Raw genomic sequence first — 20472 nt, 5'->3', positions numbered from 1 at the left:
AAAATCGCGCGCCTCTGTTGATTCGGCGCAGGCGCTCTGAGATGAGGAGGCTCGTCTCCTCAGCACTCCCTCAGTGCGCCTGCGCTGATGACGTCTTCTATTTCGGTGATGTCATCGGCGCAGGCGCACTGAGGGAGTGCTGAGGAGACGAGCCTCCTCATCTCAGAGCGCCTGCGCCGAATCAACAGAGGCGCGCGATTTTTGAAATGCCGACAGGGCTGGCCGGAGGAGGAGATCCCGGCTGGCCCTGTCAATCAACACGACGAGAGGGCGGATTTCTGCAGCAGCTAGCAGCAAGTAGCCGCCCTACTTGCTGTTAGAGACCGAATTTACATATGATAAAACTTCGTTTTTTGAAGAAACTGCTGGATCAAAGTAAGTAACACAATTATATTGTGATATATCGCAATATAACTAATTTCACCAGCCCAAAAAAAAAAAATCACTTTAGTGGGGTGACAGAAGCCCTTTAATAATAAATATTATGGGGTGAATTTATCAAATGTTGCACATTCTTTGCTAGATTTGTCTCATCGCTAAACCTTAAATGTATAGAAAAACGTCTAGAAAAGCTAGTCCAATTCTTCTACTCCGCCCTCCTACTGGAGTGAAATTGCAATTTTTTTTAAAAAAAAGTCTCAGTGATAAATCTGGAGGAAAACTCAAAAGACTCATTTTGCAACTTTTTGAAGAAAGAATTCTGGAGTGAAGGCATGATGAATTACGGCCTATGTTTTAGTCCAGTAATACCTATTGACCTAAGTTGATCTTGTCAATATTTTAATGGGTAGTAAGAACCTGTAAAGGAATGGGTTCCTACAGCCACAATGTTAGCAAACAGGACCCTTGGACCTCCTGTCCAAAATGGTTAGGAATGTGGTGGTTTCAATCTGCAGCTAATGGTGTGTCTATGTTTATTATTGAGCCCCCATGTCCACTATGAATTCCACTGTATAGAAAGTTTGGGGAAGCATCTCTGCATACATTTGAAGAACATAGGGAGTACAAAGGTAACCAGAGCAATTTCATGAGCTAAAAATCAGAATATCTATCTATCATGAAATTGAAAAATTAAGGAGTGTGGAGAGTGAGCAAAAGAAATTATGAGTATCTGGACAAAATACATTTTGTAGATAACAAAATTACAAATAAATTTATATTTCTCTTTTTTCACTAGCTTTAAAGAGACACATTAGTAATTTCTCACAATTCCTGAATTACAAGTCAGAGCATGAAAAGATTGTGGTCAGCCGGTGTCTAATCAAGCGTGCCGCTCTCCTGCTGTTGTGTAAAATGTGCCCTGCACTGGGTAATGATAAAAAAATGACTCAGTTTCCCCTCACTCCTGCAATAAAACACCAAAACCCTACCTTTTTAATGTTGCCTATTAAGACTAGAATGCATCATAGACTCATCATGTTTACATCTATTATTTATGTTAATTATTTAGCAACTTAGCTTGAAATTAGCCATTAAAACTATAAAAAAATTAAAACATAATAATTGCAATAATAAAAAAATATATATTTTATTAAAACAAATATTAAAGTACCATGACATTTTAAAAACAAAATCCCATTTTTTTTGTGCTTTGACATTTTCTAGTTCTATATTCTAGACATTTAAAATCCATTAGATAGCTAGAAAATATTTACATAGCGAAATTGAATCCACGCATCAGTGTAGATTTTCATTTTATAAGCCGAAATTAAAATATGAAAAGATAGTTAAAATTTAAATTGATCCTTTAAAAATGGAAATGTAATGAAAAATAAACAATACAAATAAAAAAAGAATATAAAGTTGAATAATACATTGAATAATTAAGTAATAAAATTAAATAGAATATAAAAAATAAATAAAAAAAAGAATCATCTCCCCCTCGTAAAGTTATAGAAATCATATTCCCTACCCCCATAACAGTTTACCAAGTTAATACCTAGGTCTAAAATGAGAATAAAATATAAATATTCCTTATTTTCTCTCAAATCAATGAAACAACGGAGAGATGGATCATTCAGGTTCTGAAGCTTGTATTCTCCACAGGCAGCTCAGCTGGAATCACACAGGAACAGAAACCCTTGTGGTTAGAAATAAATGCAGCAATATTCATGCAGGAGAATCAGAATCGGTGCCCTAAATGTGCCCGGCTGGAGTCGTTTCATCAGGAGAATGCTGCTGTGGGATGTGGGTCGGCTTCCTTCTGTGTGCCATGAGCTACCTCAATCACCCGTCTTCTGCTGTGAGCATGTAGCTCTTAATGCAAATAGCAGAGCCAGATGGTGCTCTCTGATATCTGTAGTACAATTGCTTATTGTGCCTGTGCCTGCTCCAGTAGGTGGTGCAGAAGGAGGTGCATAGACACATGTAGGAGGGCACTGGGTTTTGTGGCTACTTCAACTCACCCCCTTTTTTTTTTTTTTTTCTTAACTCTCTTCTTACTTCATGTTTCTTTTTGACTGGCAGAAGCTGGCGGTCCGGAGCTGTCCTGTGGAAAGTGCCAAGCCCATCCCGCTCATCAAGGCACCAAACAGTCAGGGGGGCATTGCCATCTCAGTGGTCCCGGCCAAAGCACCTGTCACTATGGTGACTGCACACCTCAATGGCCAGAAAACAGCTACGGCCTCAGCCCCATCAACGGCCAACAGTGCTGAACCCCCACAGACTGCCCCCATTAACCTACAGACAACCAGCAAATTGGTGGGGGGTACCTTAAACATGACAGCAAGGAGAGTTTCAGAGATGCCCCATGCCCAGGTAAGTGAGACTTTTATCCAATCTTGTCATCTTTCTGAAATTTTGTGTTGGGACATTCGATTTGTGGTCTCTTCATTTTCTTAAAAGGTGAATGAAATCTATTTTTCGCCGTCATCAGCCATTTCAGGATTTGGAGGGGCTGACTGTAGTATTCTTCAATGGGATGATTAACAGGAGGTCCATAAGTTCCTTCCCCCATGATTATTACTTTAGCTCATGTATCTTCAGTCCTGAAGATTAGGACAGTCCTAAACCTAGCTGGTATTCCCATGTTTTTGCTCCCTATGTTTTAAGGGCTTCAGGGTTGGAGGACAATTTCAGAAGAGCAGTTGTCTTTGCTAAGGAATCTACTAAACATCAGAGTCCCCGTGGTCGCAGGATCCAGTTGACTTAGATTGAGATATGCAGCTGTAGCTGAGCTGTGTCTGTCAGGTTTGCAACCCATGGCGATATTGCAACTGATTTGCTGCATGTGTTTTTTTGTAATTATATAAGATGTTACAGTAATTTTCTGCTTTATGCTTATATTAGAAGCATGAATCACTTAGATTACATTGCGAGGCACCGCCAGAGGTCATATTGTACATTCACAGTCACTTAATGAAATGACAGCGGGATGATATCCTGCATCATATAGCATAGATTAAAATGTTCCTAGGGTTGCACATCTATCTATCTCATATCTAACTAGTATGTCAGACTGGGGTGCCTAGGGCCCACCAGTAAAATTTATTTTGGGCACCCACTGTACGGGTACATTAAAATATTACCTGCTCACACAGCAGCAATATGCTACTGGATGATTGAATATGGGGGTCCCTGCAGCAACTCTTAGAAGGTAGGTCCTGGGGAGAAGAGGACACTGGCAGCTTTCCTCTATACCTAGAAGTCATCTCAGCTCTGATCATGTCTATAATAATAAACTGGGGAGTTTCTTTAATAATCTATAAAACAAATAATAATATAAACATAGGCTGGTTGAGGAGCTGTACATTGAATATATATGTATTTAGTACAGTAAGTCTACTGTGTTATGTGCCACTTGTGCAGGGGGTGGGAGACTAGGGGCCTACCTTGCTCAGGGGCCCACCGGGGGATTCACCTGTACCCCTGTGGGCCAGTCCGAGCCTGTATCTATCTATGTCTATATGTCTATCTATCTATCTAGCCATCTCTATATATCTTCCAGTGCTAGTGCTCACTATTCCTATGATGGATAGTGGCTGTCTCTTTTAGAAGTGTTATGCTAATAGATACATTTGGTTTTGCCCACTCACCCCCTCATGCTTAGTTCTCCTAGTTTCCGATATGATGTAGCTGTGGAGGGTGTTGGGGAGACGTAACCGATTCAGTGGAGCAGAGACGGACTGTGAACATTAAATTGTTCCATGATTCGCATCTTGGCTGTGGACCATCAAGTCCATATTTTAAGGGTCCTGCCAAATAGAGAATCCGGCTTGAGTGTTTCTGAGCAGATTGTACGACCATAAAATTCTGTGCAGAACAAGACTGTTTAATTAAATAAGCAATTAGCAAATGTTACTTCCAATCGCTGCTGGGTTTGAAGTTTGGAGTTATGGGATCTGATTTACATCAGGGACATAGATTTGTGGCTTCATCTTCTCACGTTGATCCTCTAATGAACTTGGAGCTTCTCAGTTCTGTGGATCTTATATGCAGTCTCGTTGTATTGTGGCCTCCAATGTACCTCAAGTGACGTTTGGTGTTGCAAGAAATGCATGAAAAATGACTTACAGTATACACAAGGTATACATTGAAGTGAGAGAGGTCCTTCTTCTAGTGGGCCCTTAACCTGTGTTACAATGCCCTCTTAGTGCTTCAGGTTATGGGGAAATGTCACCCCCTTAGTGGGCACATTTAAAAAGTTTTCCTATTACCCTTGAAACCCCTCCTGAACAGTTTAGGAAAAAAACTGAGACAAATGAAACAAAAACATTGTCGCCACTAGGGGGAGCTGAATCCTTGGTCAGTTAGCTCCCTCTAGTGGCAGCTGCTGGAAGACAGAATTCTATAATTTAACTCTATTGGGGTGTGAAGTAAAGCAGATGGATCTAGAGCCAACCTAAATGATAATTCTTAATAAATTATAAGTACATCTGCCCTAGAAAATGGGAAGGAAGGTTTTCCAGCTCTGTCATGGGCAGTAATATGCTTGAAAACTCACCATTAACAAAGTGTCTTAGAAACTTGGATTTGCACCTTCTGTCTCCATTGGAAGATATCCTCTATAAGAACTATAGGCATCTCATTCTACTCTCCTAACACACACATATCAGTAGCAAGAGGTTGTCCCAGACTTTACTGTTGATGGCCTGCCCTAAGGCTAGGCCATCAACATGTAATCAGCATGGTCCAACCCCTGCAGTTCAGCTATTTGGGGGTAGTTCTGCTGCTGGAAGTCAGTTGTGGAGCTACAAAGCTCCATCCACTGTGTAAAGGACAGAACTGGTTACTTTAGTGCTGCTCCCATTCACTTCTATGGGAGCAACTCTGCAGCAACTAGCTCCATCTAATACACAATGGACAGACCTGGGCAGTTCCATAACGACTTCAAGTGCCAAAGCTACAGCAGAACAGCTGATCGTCCTCTAGGATGTCAGATATTGATGGCCTTTCCTGGACAACCCCTTTGATATATCATTCAGTTCCACCATTTTTGAGATCTCTGTTTGCTGTCAGTGAATATAAACCTGTCAGTAACAGCAGAGATGAAATACTAGTTGGTTAATGAGTCTGTCTTGCAGTGGTATTCACTCACTCTGTATCATTTCATGAATAAGATGGATTTGCACTGAGACACTTATTTTTTAGGTTACATAGAAAAGAAGGCCTCTGCAGATTTTAAAAAGGTTCATTGGAACAGACAAGACGGCACTTAATTACAAGCTTTTCATTAACATGACTAATGACATTTGGAGTCGATATTCTCCAGGCATTGGAGCATTCGTTTCCTCAAGCTGTTTAGAGTATTAAAGAACAAAGAAAAGACTCTACATTTAACATTTGCAGACTGTAAGAAGCTTCCGCCTATTGTTGGTCTTCTAAGATTCCCAAAAATTCCCAGGAGTATAAGTCCTTGACTTGTCTCCTCTTCTGTTTAATTACATATCCTACTTGGAAATTCTGGGTTCATAAAGGAGAGGGGGTCCGACGTTCAGGACCCTCATCTATTGACCAGGGTTAGAAGGAACTGTAGAGAACAACCTTCACTCTACACATACAGTCCGTGGATTTAAAGGGGTTGTCTTACTTCAGTAAGTGGCATTTATCCTGCAGAGAAAGTTAATACAAGCCACTTACTAATGTATTGTGATTGTCCATATTGCTTCCTTTGCTGGATGGATTCATTTTTCCATCACATTATACATTGCTCATTTTCATGGTTACGACCACCCTGCAGTCCATCAGTGGTGGTCGTGCTTGCACACTATAGGAAAAGACACTGGCCTCCCTGGTGGCTTGGACCATGAGCGTGCGCATAGCCTAGTGCTTTTTTCTGTATTGTGTAAGCCCGACCACCTTTGCTGGATTGCTGAGTGGCCGTAACCATGGATACAAGCAGTGTACAATGTGTGGGAAAAATGAATCCAGCCAGCAAAGGAGGCAATATGGACAATCACAATACATTAGTAAGTGCCTTGTATGAACTTTCTTTCCATGATAAATGCTATTTGCTGAAGTGAGACAACCCCTTTAAATATAAACTGTGCAATACTTGGAGGCGCTACAGGAAATTGCTGTCAGATTATCCCACAACTGATTGTTGGGGTCCCAGTGACCTAGCACCACCAGTAATTATTTTTAGTCTTCTAAATCTTTCCTATTTGGGGTGGAGATTAGGCTAAAACAAGGCATCTGTAGTGTCCATGTGCTGTATGCATCAGGAAAAATCCTAGTCTATAACATTAAATGTATCTGTAGATTCCCATTCACCTGACATATGGCAAAAGAGTGTTCTTCTGGCCTCTGCTGGGATGGTATATATTGATATACCTTATTCTCAGCGGAGCAGAATAGCGCAGTCTGCTGTGATATCCCTTAAAAGTATACAAACAGTACAATTTTTTAAATGTGGGAGCCTATGGGTAACGTGTGCTACTGTATGCCTACATAGTGTAGACATAGGGAAATTATCCTGACATATACAGTGCTGCCCATAATTATTCATACCCCTGGCAAATTTTGACTTAAAGTTACTTTTATTCAACCAGCAAGTAATTTTTTGACGGGAAATGACATAGGTGTCTCCCAAAGGATAATAAGACGATGTACAAGAGGCATTATTGTGGGAAAAAACATTTCTCAGCTTTTATTTACATTTGAGCAAAAAGTGTCCTGTCCAAAATTATTCATACCCTTCTCAATAATCAATAGAAAAGCCTTTACTGGCTATTACAGCAATCAAACGCTTCCTATAATTGTAGACCAGCTTTTTGCATGTCTCCAGAGGTATTTTTGCCCATTCATCTTTAGCAATGAGCTCCAAATCTTTCAGGTTGGAGGGTCTTCTTGCCATCACCCTGATCTTTAGCTCCCTCCACAGATTCTCAATTGGATTCAAGTCTGGACTCTGGCTGGGCCACTCCAAAACGTTAATGTCGTTGTCTGCTAACCATTTCTTCACCACTTTTGCTGTGTGTTTTGGGTCATTGTCTTGCTGAAATGTCCATGGTGCCCAAGGCCAAGTTTCTCTGCAGACTGCCTGATGTTGTCATTGAGAATCCTCATGTATTGCTCTTTTTTCATGGTGCCATTTACTGTGATTAGGTTCCCTGGTCCATTGGCTGAAAAACACTCCCAAAGCATTAGGTTCCCACCACCATGTTTGACAGTGGGGACGGTGTTCTTTGGGTTGAAGGCTTCCTTTTTATGCCAAATGAAGGAAACATCATTGTGACCAAACAATTCAATTTTTGTTTCATCTGACCATAACACAGAAGACCAGAAGTCTTCTTCTTTGTCCAGATGAGCTTTTGCAAAGCAAGCTTTTGTGTGCCTTATCTGGAGAAGTGGAACCCAGCAGTGTGCAGTGTCCGTTGGATTGTCTGCCTTGAGACATTGCCACCAGCAGAGCCCAGATTCACCAGGATGGCCTTGGTGGTGATCCTTGGATTCTTTTTCACCTCTCTAACTATCCTCCTGGCCAGCACAGGTGTAACTTTTGGCTTCCGACCACGTCCTCTGAGATTTTTCACAATGCGGAACATCTTGTATTTTTTGCTCAAATGCAAATAAACCTGAGAAATGTTTTTTTCCCACAAATCCACAATAATGCCTCTTGTACATCGTCTTATCTTTTGGGAGACACCTATGTAATTTCCTGTCAAAAAATTACTTGCTGGTTGAATAAAAGTAACTTTAAGTCAAAATTTGCCAAGGGTATGATTATGGGCAGCAGTGTATCTCTAACGTGGTTACACAACTGACAACTGACACCTAGGAAAAAAGCTCTGTAATAGGAAAAATGGAGATAACAGCCAGAGGTTGTTACAATGTAGCTTTAAAAGTTAAATGCTGCAACCCCACACTCCAATATACCTAAAAAAAGTTAATAGTCCCCTAGTACTTGGGTATGCAGACTCGGAGGACTAGTGGGGTACTGATGTAACTAGTGTTGGACTTTGATCCGAATTTCAGGGAATATTTGATTTGCTGAATTTCCTTGTGATTCGTGGTAGCAAATTAATTTTCCCTGAATGAAGGTATAAAATGTAAAAAATCGTACTCCGTTTGTGCACGAAGAACCGGCCGTCGCCAACTTGATTGAAGATCTCGCAAAAAATTCCCGTGCGTTGTCACGTATGATGCCATTACGCCAACTGATGTGATGATGTCATCACAGGCCGCACAAGATTTCGCACTAGATCTTCAATCAAGATGGTGCCGGCTACGTCTTTGTGATCAAATGGATAAGGTAAGTAAATGGATTTAATTTATTTTATTTTACACTTCAATAATAATGTCAGATGCCGCGATCGGCGATGAACGCAGCATCTGAGGGGTACAATGACAGAGAGCAGCACAATCGCCACTCCCTGTCATTGCAGCAGCTACTTACAAAGAAATGCACTTTGTGATGAAGTAATTAGTCACAAAGAGAATTATTTTGTAAAATTTGTCGAATCAGAGAATCCAATTTTTGCAATACTTTGCTCATTTCTACAAGTAATAGACAATCTAACACCTTCTAGTTGGAAACCTGAATGTGGACTGTTGCATGCACATGTCGTCAGCAAACCAACATCACTAACATCAACAGAGCATCGAGAACTGACCTGGATCTCTTCTGCATCCAAACTGTGTTATCCTCTTTACTTTTTCCTGTGTCCGATTTTCCAAGAAATGAACAGCCTTGTATAGAAAGGGTTATCCGAGATAATTAAAAATCTCACACAAGCTCTAAAAAAAGCATCTTATACTCGCCTGTTTTTTCAGCGCCATTCTCTGTTTGTTTTGGAATGCTGATGTGCCTGGATAAGGCACTGTGACCGCTGCAGCCAATCATTGTCATGAGTGGTCTACTGCTGAGCACAGTGATTGGCTGCAGCGGTCATGTCCCATATCCTGTCACTGTGCTTATCAGCAACTGTGGTAGACTACAGAGGACAGTGATTGGCTGCAGTTGACATGTGCATTATTCGGGAACATCACTGCTATTGTTTGTAAATGAACAGTGACAGGAGTACTGGACCAACCCAAAGAGAATAGTGCTGGAGGAAGGGGTGAGTATAATATGCATTTTTTTTAATTTTAAACAGGTTGCGAAAAGTAGTGTAAATTTTTCAAACCGGCACCTGGATCTGAATACTTTTGTAATTGCATGTAATTAAACATTTAGGATAGCCACTGAGTTTTATCATGACATCTGTCTGTACAGCGCCACCTGCTGTTTCCTCTTTTTCTCATTTATCTGTCCTGCTCACTGAGATAAAAGCACATGCTCAGTTCCATCCTTCAAATGCCACTAGCTGCTGCAGAAAGGACACACCCTCTAAGATAGGACACACCTACCCTGAGCTGCCAGCTTGAAATAATGGTGATATCTCTGGGTCCATGTGAGGTACAGAGCTGGTTCGTGTACTATACTGGATTTTTTTTTTTTTTTACATTAATCATGAGTTAGCTCCTTTAAGTATTTTATGTCTTGTCTGTGATTTTTTATGATCTCAGCAGGTCACACCATTACTGGAGACCCTCTGGCTAGTAGCATTCTGCCTGTGAGCCTGCAGCAGCACAAACACTGGACTTAGGCTACTCTCACATTAGCGTTTTGGCATTCCGGGTTTGAGATCTGGCAGAGGATTTGTTTAGGGCCAATGTATTCTGAATGGGGTATGCTCCGTTCAGGATGCATCAGGATTAGTGACTTTGATCCAAATTTCAGGGAAAATTCAATTTGCTGCAAAACCGAATTTCCTCATGCTTCGTGGTGACAAATAAATTTTTTCCCTGAAATGGTGGTAAAAACAAAACAAAATACCGTACAGACTCACCTCATCCATTTGCGCATGAAGAGGCTGTTGTGGCCATCTTGATTGATACTGCGCGAAAAAAAGTGTGTGGCGTATGACAGCACCACACTGGCTTGCTGGCCGGGGGTGGTGACGTCATCAGTTATATACTGTCATCACATCCGACCAGCATGATGATGTCATTATGTCACCGTGTAAGATTTTGCGAGTTGTCTTTAATCAAGATGGCCGTGACGGGCAGTAGACTAGCAGATGGATAAGAGAAGTATTTTTATATTTTTTTTTAACCATTATTAACTCCTGAAAGGTCTAAATGGAAGCCTCAGATACCGCGATCAGTGATGAACGCGGCATCAGATGGGTTCAATGACGGGGGCGGTATGATCACAGCTCCCTGTCATTGCACCCGTTACATTCAAAGAAATGCACTTCTTTGTGAAATTCGGCAAAGCAGCCGAATCTAATTTTTCATAACTTTGCTCAGGATGCATTCCGTTACGGTAGCATTCCATTTTGCAACCGGACACAAAACCAATGCAAGCTGCAGTTTTGTGTCCAGTCCTTGAAACGGAAAAAAACTGATCCGTCACAAAAAAAAATGTCAGTGGTGCCTGATCCGTCACCGATTCACTTACATAGTTTTTTTTCCATTTTGATTTAAAGGATAACTGTCACACAATGGCGTCCCCCACCTCCCCAATGCCAATTTCTTAACCTAACCCCTTCCCTTCAGCCCATGGCCCTTCGGCTGCCCCTCTCTTGCCCCTACCTGGTGCTGCCTGAGGCGATCGCTTCACCTGGCCTCATTGGTGGTGCACCACTGCCTGCTGGATCTCAAAACCGGAAACCAAAGCGCAGATGTGAAAGTAGCCTTTGTGATGTCCCCATTCTGGGTATGGTGTTCACAGGGGGGCAATACATTTTGGAAATCTAGCATGCTGATGCTAGTGTCCATACAGCTTTCCAACTAGGTGTGGATTAGATTGCATATTACATTGGTACCCACTAGCCCCCCCAGTCTGCATATCTAAGGAATTTATATGTGGGTACTATTAACTTTTTCAGAAAATATCTAGATAGTGATACCATTTTACGGTTTATTAGATCGGTTGTTCGTTTTTGGTAGTAGTGTATCTTTTTAATTAGATCATACCGTCTTTAGCTTTCTAGCGTTTTTAGCACTAGGTGCTCAATTACTGTAACAGTAAATACAGAAAGCACGAGCAACCTCATTTTATATCTGATGGTGTTCTTTAAATCTGCATGTCCAGAGCTGGTGCTGAGCCATTGCTACATTCTTTCTTTTTTTCTCTTTTTTTGCTAGGCAATCTTACAGGAAAATGTGATTCCCTCCAACGAGAAATGCTTTTAGTAGAACTTATAAATTATTTGACATTTATTTAAAAGGAAAAAAAAAACAGGCACTTATCTAACATCTCGGTTTTTTTAATAAAGACTCTAATTTCGGAAATGAAAGTATTTGGAGGGACGCCAACTCTCTTAGTTAAATTTGTTCTGTAAAGCTCTGTTCATTAATAATGAGAGAATATGAACAATTGCAGGAGAGGTTTCGTTCATATCCAGGTTTCATACGATTTCCGCAGTAGTAAGCAAATCCTTTAAGTGTTTTGCAATATTGCGCAGTTACTAAGTTGTATTATATAGCTGTCCACTGGTCCCTGATGTCCTGTTGTGTAAGGGAAAGAGATAACATATGAGACAAGGTCATTTGGATAATACTGCAGACCAAAAAACCTCAGCATTGGACATTGTCCATAGTTCTGCAAGTACAAGTGGGAATAGACCCAGAGAAATGTGTAACATGACATTTTATAATCATATATGAGCATTATGTGACGCTATGTATTTGGGCAATGTATACAATCATTACTGTATGTCAGTGATGTAGTTGGTTTTCATCAATGTTGACACTATTTATCTGGGCACTGTATGACATATAGTGATGAGCGGCAGGTGCCATATTCGATTTCGACGAAATTCGCGAATATTCGATAGAATATTCGTTTTATATTCGTCGAAATCGAATATTCGTCATTATTCTAGTTATCTCGAATAAATTCTAGTTTTTTTTTTTAAACTTAAAGGCTACTCTCCTATTGAAATCGCAAATGCGATTAATATAACACGAAATAATCGCATTTGCGATTTCAACGTAATTCTCAAATCCGACAGTACATTCTAGTATATGGAGACGTTACCATGGTGATGGGGACGCTCCATGAGCACGGAATATAGCAGGGATCAGCAACCTTCGGCACTCCAGCTGTGGTGCAACTACAACTCCCAGCATGCACACCTCCATGGCTGTTCTCAGGACTCCCAAAGAAGTGAATGGAGCATGCTGGGAGTCGTAGTTTGACAACAGCTGGAGTGCCGGAGGTTGCTGATCCCTGGAATATAGCATTACTAAGGTGAAATCGCAAATGCGATTATTTCGTGTTATATTAATCGCATTTGCGATTATCTATTTTTTATTTTATTTTTTACTATGGTTGGCTTCAATGGTAGAATTAGCGAATATGACGAATATATTCGTTATATTCCACAAAACGAATATACGAATGTATTTGTCATATTCCACAAAACGAAGATAATGAAGTATTCTGCATCTTCGTTTTACCTACCTATTCATCAACTTCGCTAATTCTAGCAATCATATAGGAAAGTTGACTATAGAGACAGCTAAGTATAATTCGCTATGCGATTATATGACTGCTTTTTTTTAATATAAATAGAATAATTATAATACCTGATAATTATTATAATCTATTTATATAAAAAAGCAAAGTAATATAATCGCATAGCGAATTATACTTAGCTGTCTCTATAGTAAACTGTCCTAAATGATTGCTAGAATTAGCGAAGTTGATGAATAGGTAGATATAACTGAGATGCAGAATACTTCGTTATCTTCGTTTTGTGGAATATAACGAATATATTCGTATATTCGTTTTGTGGAATATAACGAATATATTCGTCATATTCGCTAATTCTACCATTGAAGCCAACCATAGTAAAAATAAATAAATAAAAAAAATCGCAAATGCGATTAATATAACACGAAATAATCGCATTTGCGATTTTAACTTAGTAATGCTATATTCCATGCTCATGGGAACGTCTCCATATACTAGAATGTACTGTCGGATTTGAGAATTACGTTGAAATCGCGAATGCGATTATTTCGTGTTATATTAATCGCAATTGCGATTTCAACGTAATTCTCAAATCCGACAGTACATTCTAGTATATGGAGACGTTCCCATGGAGATGGGGACGCTCCATGAGCACGGAAGGCGGCAGAAGCGGCAACGGGCACTGACTGGAGCAGCCAGGAAGCCAGGAATCCAAAGGACAGGTAAGAACAACTTTAGGGAAGTGGGAAAGGAAAAAATATAACAATAAAAAAAAAAAAAAAAAATGAATATTCGAAATATCGAATTTATAGCACTATATTCGAAATATTCGCGAATTAGCGAAGTGCCGATATTCGCGAAAAAAATTCGCTATTCGAATATTCGCGCTCAACACTAATGACATAATCTAGGTAATGTATGTACTATGTATCTGGACACTGTATGACATGATCTAAGTAATGATGTATCATTTATCTGGACACTGTTTCACCTTATCTAGGTAATGTACATACTATTTATCTGGACACTGTATGACATTATCTAGGTAATGTATGTACTATTTATCTGGACACTGTATGACATTATCTAGGTAATGTATGTACTATTTATCTGGGCACTGTATGACATAATCTAGGTAATGTATGTACTATGTATCTGGACACTGTATGACATGATCTAAGTAATGATGTATCATTTATCTGGACACTGTTTCACCTTATCTAGGTAATGTACATACTATTTATCTGGACACTGTATGACATTATCTAGGTAATGTATGTACTATTTATCTGGACACTGTATGACATTATCTAGGTAATGTATGTACTATTTATCTGGGCACTGTATGACATAATCTAGGTAATGTATGTACTATGTATCTGGACACTGTATGACATGATCTAAGTAATGATGTATCATTTATCTGGACACTGTATGACATAATCTAGGTAATGTATGTACTATGTATCTGGACACTGTATGACATGATCTAAGTAATGATGTATCATTTATCTGGACACTGTTTCACCTTATCTAGGTAATGTGTGTACTATTTATCTGGACACTGTTTCACCTTATCTAGGTAATGTACATACTATTTATCTGGACACTGTATGACATTATCTAGGCAATGTATGTACTATTTATCTGGACACTGTATGACATTATCTAGGTAATGTATGTACTATTTATCTGGGCACTGTATGACATTATCTAGGTAATGTATGTACTATTTATCTGGACACTGTATGACATTATCTAGGTAATGTATGTACTATTTATCTGGGCACTGTATGACATTATCTAGGCAATGTATGTACTATTTATCTGGACACTGTATGACATTATCTAGGTAATGTATGTACTATGTATCTGGACACTGTATGACATGATCTAGGTAATGATGTATCATTTATCTGGACACTGTTTCACCTTATCTAGGTAATGTACATACTATTTATCTGGACACTGTATTCATCTAGGTAATGTATGTACTATTTATCTGGACACTGTATGACATTATCTAGGTAATGTATGTACTATTTATCTGGACACTGTATGACATGATCTAGGTAATGTATGTACTATTTATCTGGACACTGTATGACATTATCTAGGTAATGTATGTACTATTTATCTGGGCACTGTATGACATTATCTAGGTAATGTGTGTACTATTTATCTGGACACTGTATGACATGATCTAGGTAATGTATGTACTATTTATCTGGGCACTGTATGACATGATCTAGGTAATGTATGTATCATTTATCTGGGCACTGTATGACATGATCTAGGTAATGTATGTACTATTTATCTGGACACTGTATGACATTATCTAGGTAATGTATGTATCATTTATCTGGACACTGTTTGACCTTATCTAGATAATGTACATACTATTTATCTTGGCACTGTATGACATGATCTAGGTAACACATGTACCATTTTTTTTGGGCACTGTTTGAACTTATCTAGGTAATGTATGTACTTTTTTATCTGGGAATCCATATGACATTATCTAGATAATGTATGCACTATTTATTTGGTCACTGTATAGCTTGCTGTAGAGGATGGTAGTGGATCTGTGCATTATGTTGTCACATTTTTGTAGCTCTATATGACATGGTCTAGGTATTATACAGTATGTACTACAGTATTTATCTGGGCACTGTATGGGACTATTTATTCAGACAATGTATATTACATTTTTAGCCTCTATATGACATTGCTTGAGCAATGTGGATCCTACAGTAGTCCCTCAAGACACAAAGCCTCAGGATACAATATTTTCAACTTACAATGGTCTTTCCTAGATCACTGCAAGTTGAAACTAGACTAGAACCAGCCCTGTATTTCACATGTGGTGATGCCCATGATTTTTTTTTTCTTATGGTTTATTTTTATTTAGCGGAATGGGGTGGGTGGTCGATTTTTATATATTTTTTTTATACTTTTTTAAAAACATTTTTTGCTTTTATTTTTAACATTTTTTTAGGTCCCAAATTGGACCTCAACTTGCAATCATCAGATTGTAATTTTTATAGAATAATGGAATTTGCTCCATTATTCTATGCATACCGTAAATCACTATATTACAGTTCACTGCTGTCACGTGCTGGCCTGAACTGTAATATACAGGTAATGAGCCCAGAAGCCTAGTACAGGCTCATGCTCATTGCTATGTATGAACACCTTCCCCGATCTCCACCAGGGGAAGGCGTTCCTTTCGCCCTGGAAGCATATGCCAGTGAACACATACGACCAGCGCTTCTAAGCCCAGCATCCATGACCCAGTGTTCGATCTTGGAGCATTTGGTCCATGCTCAGTAATAGCAGGTGGACTTCGTAGATAACACTAGAGTCTCCAATAACAATCCCATTGGCAGGGTGGAATATCGAGTCGCTCATCTGAAATCATTCCCGTGATGTAGGCTAATGAATAAGAATCCAGTCAACATCAGTCAATAAATCAGAGATGATATTATATTACACTATATCTGACGCACATGATATCCAGCACTGGAGTAATATCAATGCTAATGTACTCTATACCAGAATAGATAATCAATTTCACACAACTGAGCTGGATATTTCAGCAATAAGCAGAGCCTTAGTATGGATTATCACTAACATTATTATAAAAGACCTAGAGATAGGTTTTCTCATTCCTTCAATAGTTGCAGTGAAATGATTTAGGGTATGTTTCATATTTGCATATAGTCAGATGGTCAGGGCCCCTGGGGAATAAGGGTTGAGTATCCCAAAGTGATTCTGAGTTTATAGAGGAGGGTTCCTCTGGTCAGGACCTCATCTATTACCTTCACATAATGCTGCGACAAGAGGATCTTTTCGGACTCACTAAATCAGTACATTATACAGATAGCCCACTGATTTCAAAAGGAATTGTGCACTGCTTTATGTCCCCTGTGGTGGCGCTGCAGGAGAATTGCTCACCTGATGCCTCACAGACACCAGCAGGATACTCACTGTGATCAGCATATTGTTGGGGACCATTCTAATAAACAGGATTTTTACCAGACCATAGAACCCCCTTTAACATGAAAGAGATGATATTGTTGTTAGAAGGTATATATATTTTTTAAAGGATTTCCAGGATTATGGCCATTTTTACCTAGTCCCTAAAGAGTGTTGTACTTAATTTAAAAAAATCGAACTCAACTGCTCTCCGCCACTCCGTTCCGGTACTCTGTCTCCTTACTTCAATCTTCCAGTCCTCGGCCTGTTTACTTCTGGCTAGTCCGTACCGGACAGGGTCATGTGCACTGCTACGGTCAGGGATTGGGATGTGTCCTCCGCTTGGCACAAGTGACCGGACCGGAAGTAAACAGACAAGGACTGGAAAATCACCAAATGTAGCCAGGGCACTAGAAAACAATCCAGGGGTTAGGTAGAAATGGCCATAATCCTGGAAACCCCTTTAATTGTCTTCTTTTAAAAATAGATTTATGGTGGCAGTTACTGTATGTATATGTACGTTTTTTTTGTGATGCTTTTATGGTCAAATATTTTTAACCAACTTTTTTATTTTCTTAAATGCTTAAAGGGGTTGTCTCACTTCACCAAATAGCATTTATTATGTCGAGGAAGTTAATACAAGCCAATTACTAATGTATTGTTATTACCCATATTGCCTCCTTTGCTGGCTGGATTCATTTTTCTATCACATTATACACTGCTTGTTTCCATTGTTGCGACCACCTTGCAATCGAGCAGCGGTGGTCGTGCTTGCACTCTATAGGAAAAAGCACTAGCCAGGGGCGTAGCTAAAGGCTCATGGGCCCCGGTGCAAGAGTTCAGCTTGGGCCCCCCTTCCCTCAGTGCTTTGTGGCCAGGGGTAGGGAAGCACATAGCGTTTCTGCTGCCTGAGGCAAAAATTGAAACAGCACACTAACCCCCCTCCCCAAAACAAATTTTTGACCTTACCTCTTCCCTCCAGCCAGAGGTGTAACTTGACCAGCATGCACTTTCTATAATACCAGTGTCTTTTTATGCACCGCAAGGGTCTTTGGGCCCCTCAGGCTCCTGGGCCCGGTAGCGACTGCTACCTCTGCACCCTCTATAGCTACGCCCCTGGCACTAGCCTATGTGCAGTCCTACGGTCCCGGCCACCAAAGAGGCAGGTATTTTTTCCTGTAGTGTGCAAGCACGACCACCACTGATGGATTACAGGGTGGTCGTAACCATGGAAACAAGCAGTGTATAATGTGATGAAAAATGAATCCAGTCAGCAAAGGAAGCAATATGGACAATCACAATACATTAGTAAGTGCCTTGTATTAACTTTCTCTACATGATAAATGCTATTTGCTGAAGTGATACAACCCCTTTAATTGTGGCACTATCTGTGGCACTACCCAAGGCCCCATTCTCACAACCGCAAACCACAGATCTACAAAACGCACACACACGAGCCATATGCACCTCTCATCCCGCTCCAAACCCATTGACTTCAATAGGATGCGGCCAAAGACAGAACATGTTCTATCCTTTGTGGCGTGGAGGTACAGACCCGGAAACACACAAAAGCATCTTGGCTGCATATTAAGGAATGCGAAACTGAAGTCAATGGGTTAACACCGCAATACAGGGTGAACATAGCTGGTGTCTGTGTATTGCGGATCTGTGGTTTGTGGTCCGCAAAACGGACATGGTCGTGTCCTGGGCCGGTGCAAGGATTTTTGCCAACACAAGCAAAGCTACATTTTTGTGCCCCCCCCCCTCGCATCTCATCTGGCCCAGGTCCCGTCTGCAGCAGCTGGCCTCTGTGTGTCCTGATATCTTTTCTCTGCTTCAGACAATCGCTGGTTTGAGGACCGTATTTTTCGCCCTCTAAGACACACCTAGGTTTTAGAGGAGGATACTAAGAAAAAAATATTTCCCATTACACCTCAGGTCAGACTAGCAATCAGACCCCCAATGTTAATCAGACCTCAGCTAACAGCCCCAATCAGACCCCCAATGTTAATCCGACCTCAGATCAGACCCCCATGTCAGACATCAGCTCCATCCATCAGCCCCCCATGTCAGCCATCATGCCCACATGTAAGCCATCATGCCCCCCATGTTAGCCATAAGCCCCCCATGTCAGCCATCAGCCCCCCATGTCACATTTCTCCCCCTCCATGTCAAATCACCCCCCTTTGTCACATCAACCCCCCTTGTCACATTTCTCCCCCTCCATGTCACATTTTTCCGCCCTCTCCCAGGGAGCGCCCTAAGGCAGCCGCTTGGTCTGCCTTATGGTAGCACCGGCCCTGGTCGTGTGAATGGGACCTTGAAGGGTTTTCTAGGTTCCAACATATTCCAAGGACACTGTCCTGCGGACCCTTACTGATTATTCAAAGGAGATGAACGGAGCAGAGCATTGTGGGTATTGACATCAAACATGAATCTGCGCTGATATTTTTTTACAAGTAAAAACATTCCAGAATAAAGACAAGAATTCTTTTTTTTGGCCAGCTGCGGTTTATGTGGCATTTATTCTGGCATTTTTTGCACACAGATTGGGGGAGATTTATGAAAACTAGTGCAAAGGAGAACTGTGTTAGTTGCCTATAGCAACCAATCAGAATCCACCTTTCATTTTTTAGCAATCTGATTGGAAGCTATGGGCAAATAACGCAGTTTTGCTTTGCCCCAGTTTTGAGAAATTACACCTGTAGGGAAGGTGTTGGCAAAAAAACGGAAACAAACATAAAGCTGCATTTTAAAAAGAAGCAAGAAAGACAAAATAAATGCCACCTAATTAACAAAAACTCCAGTAACAAATAAATGTTTGTGTTTCTATTATTTCATATTTCCTTTACACGCTAAAAATTTTGCAGCAAAAAAAGCTGCAAAAATTACAGGTGCAAAACAAAATGCAACAAAAAATGCAAAATTGCAGAAAAACCTTTAAATGGTCGCCTTATATCATTGTACCCGCATTAGGCTGGTCATAGACACATTATTGTGTAGCCAACAGCTACCAACCCCACAAACATGTAGGACTGAGCAGCTGCCTAACACCTCTGCTGTCCCTAATTTGAGGCAATTAACCATTCTTTTTGGTCCATTTTTTCCACTTATAGGTAAGTCGACAAGGACTTAACAAGTAAAATTTGATGTCATTTGTCAGCGTTGCTTACCGCAGGCAGCCATTTTGCATTCATGAACACAGATTTAACCTTAATACATAGGGAACTGACAGATCAAGACTTCAGTTTACAAGATGGCCACCTTGTTTTGTGTAGCTGACAAGTCCACTATATAAATGATATAATGGGAGGCCTATCAGCTGTCCAGACTGTATGCACCAAAGGTGACAATGCTGAAGTCCTGACTAATGGGTTTCTCCGGGGGTATAAGGTGTTTCGGGGTTTAATAGTTCATCAGGCCACTTATTCAGACTCAGCAGAGCACGATGGTCCCGCACAGATGCTCATCATTGTCCTCTTAAGAGAGCGACCACATTCCATTCATTAATCCGTGTGGTGGGAGAAGCAGCCATGGAACCGAATCCGGGCCTTAGAGCATCACTATGCAGCGCATTCTGCTGTCAT

The 20472-nt window shown here is 40.4% G+C and overlaps 1 protein-coding gene across 1 annotated transcript in view; it reads left to right on the top strand.

Moving 5' to 3' along the window:
* Nucleotides 1-20472, top strand: part of PHF21B (PHD finger protein 21B) — a 115889-nt gene that overhangs the window by 46656 nt on the left and 48761 nt on the right. The window contains exon 4 of the mRNA XM_044277442.1: nucleotides 2467-2757. Within this exon, the coding sequence (XP_044133377.1) occupies nucleotides 2467-2757 (291 nt within the window). The remainder of the gene's footprint in view (nucleotides 1-2466; nucleotides 2758-20472) is intronic.

This window comes from Bufo gargarizans, chromosome 2 (genome assembly GCF_014858855.1).
Source record: "Bufo gargarizans isolate SCDJY-AF-19 chromosome 2, ASM1485885v1, whole genome shotgun sequence".
Taxonomy (NCBI): Eukaryota; Metazoa; Chordata; class Amphibia; order Anura; family Bufonidae; genus Bufo; species Bufo gargarizans.
This window is presented reverse-complemented; position numbering and strand designations above follow the sequence as displayed.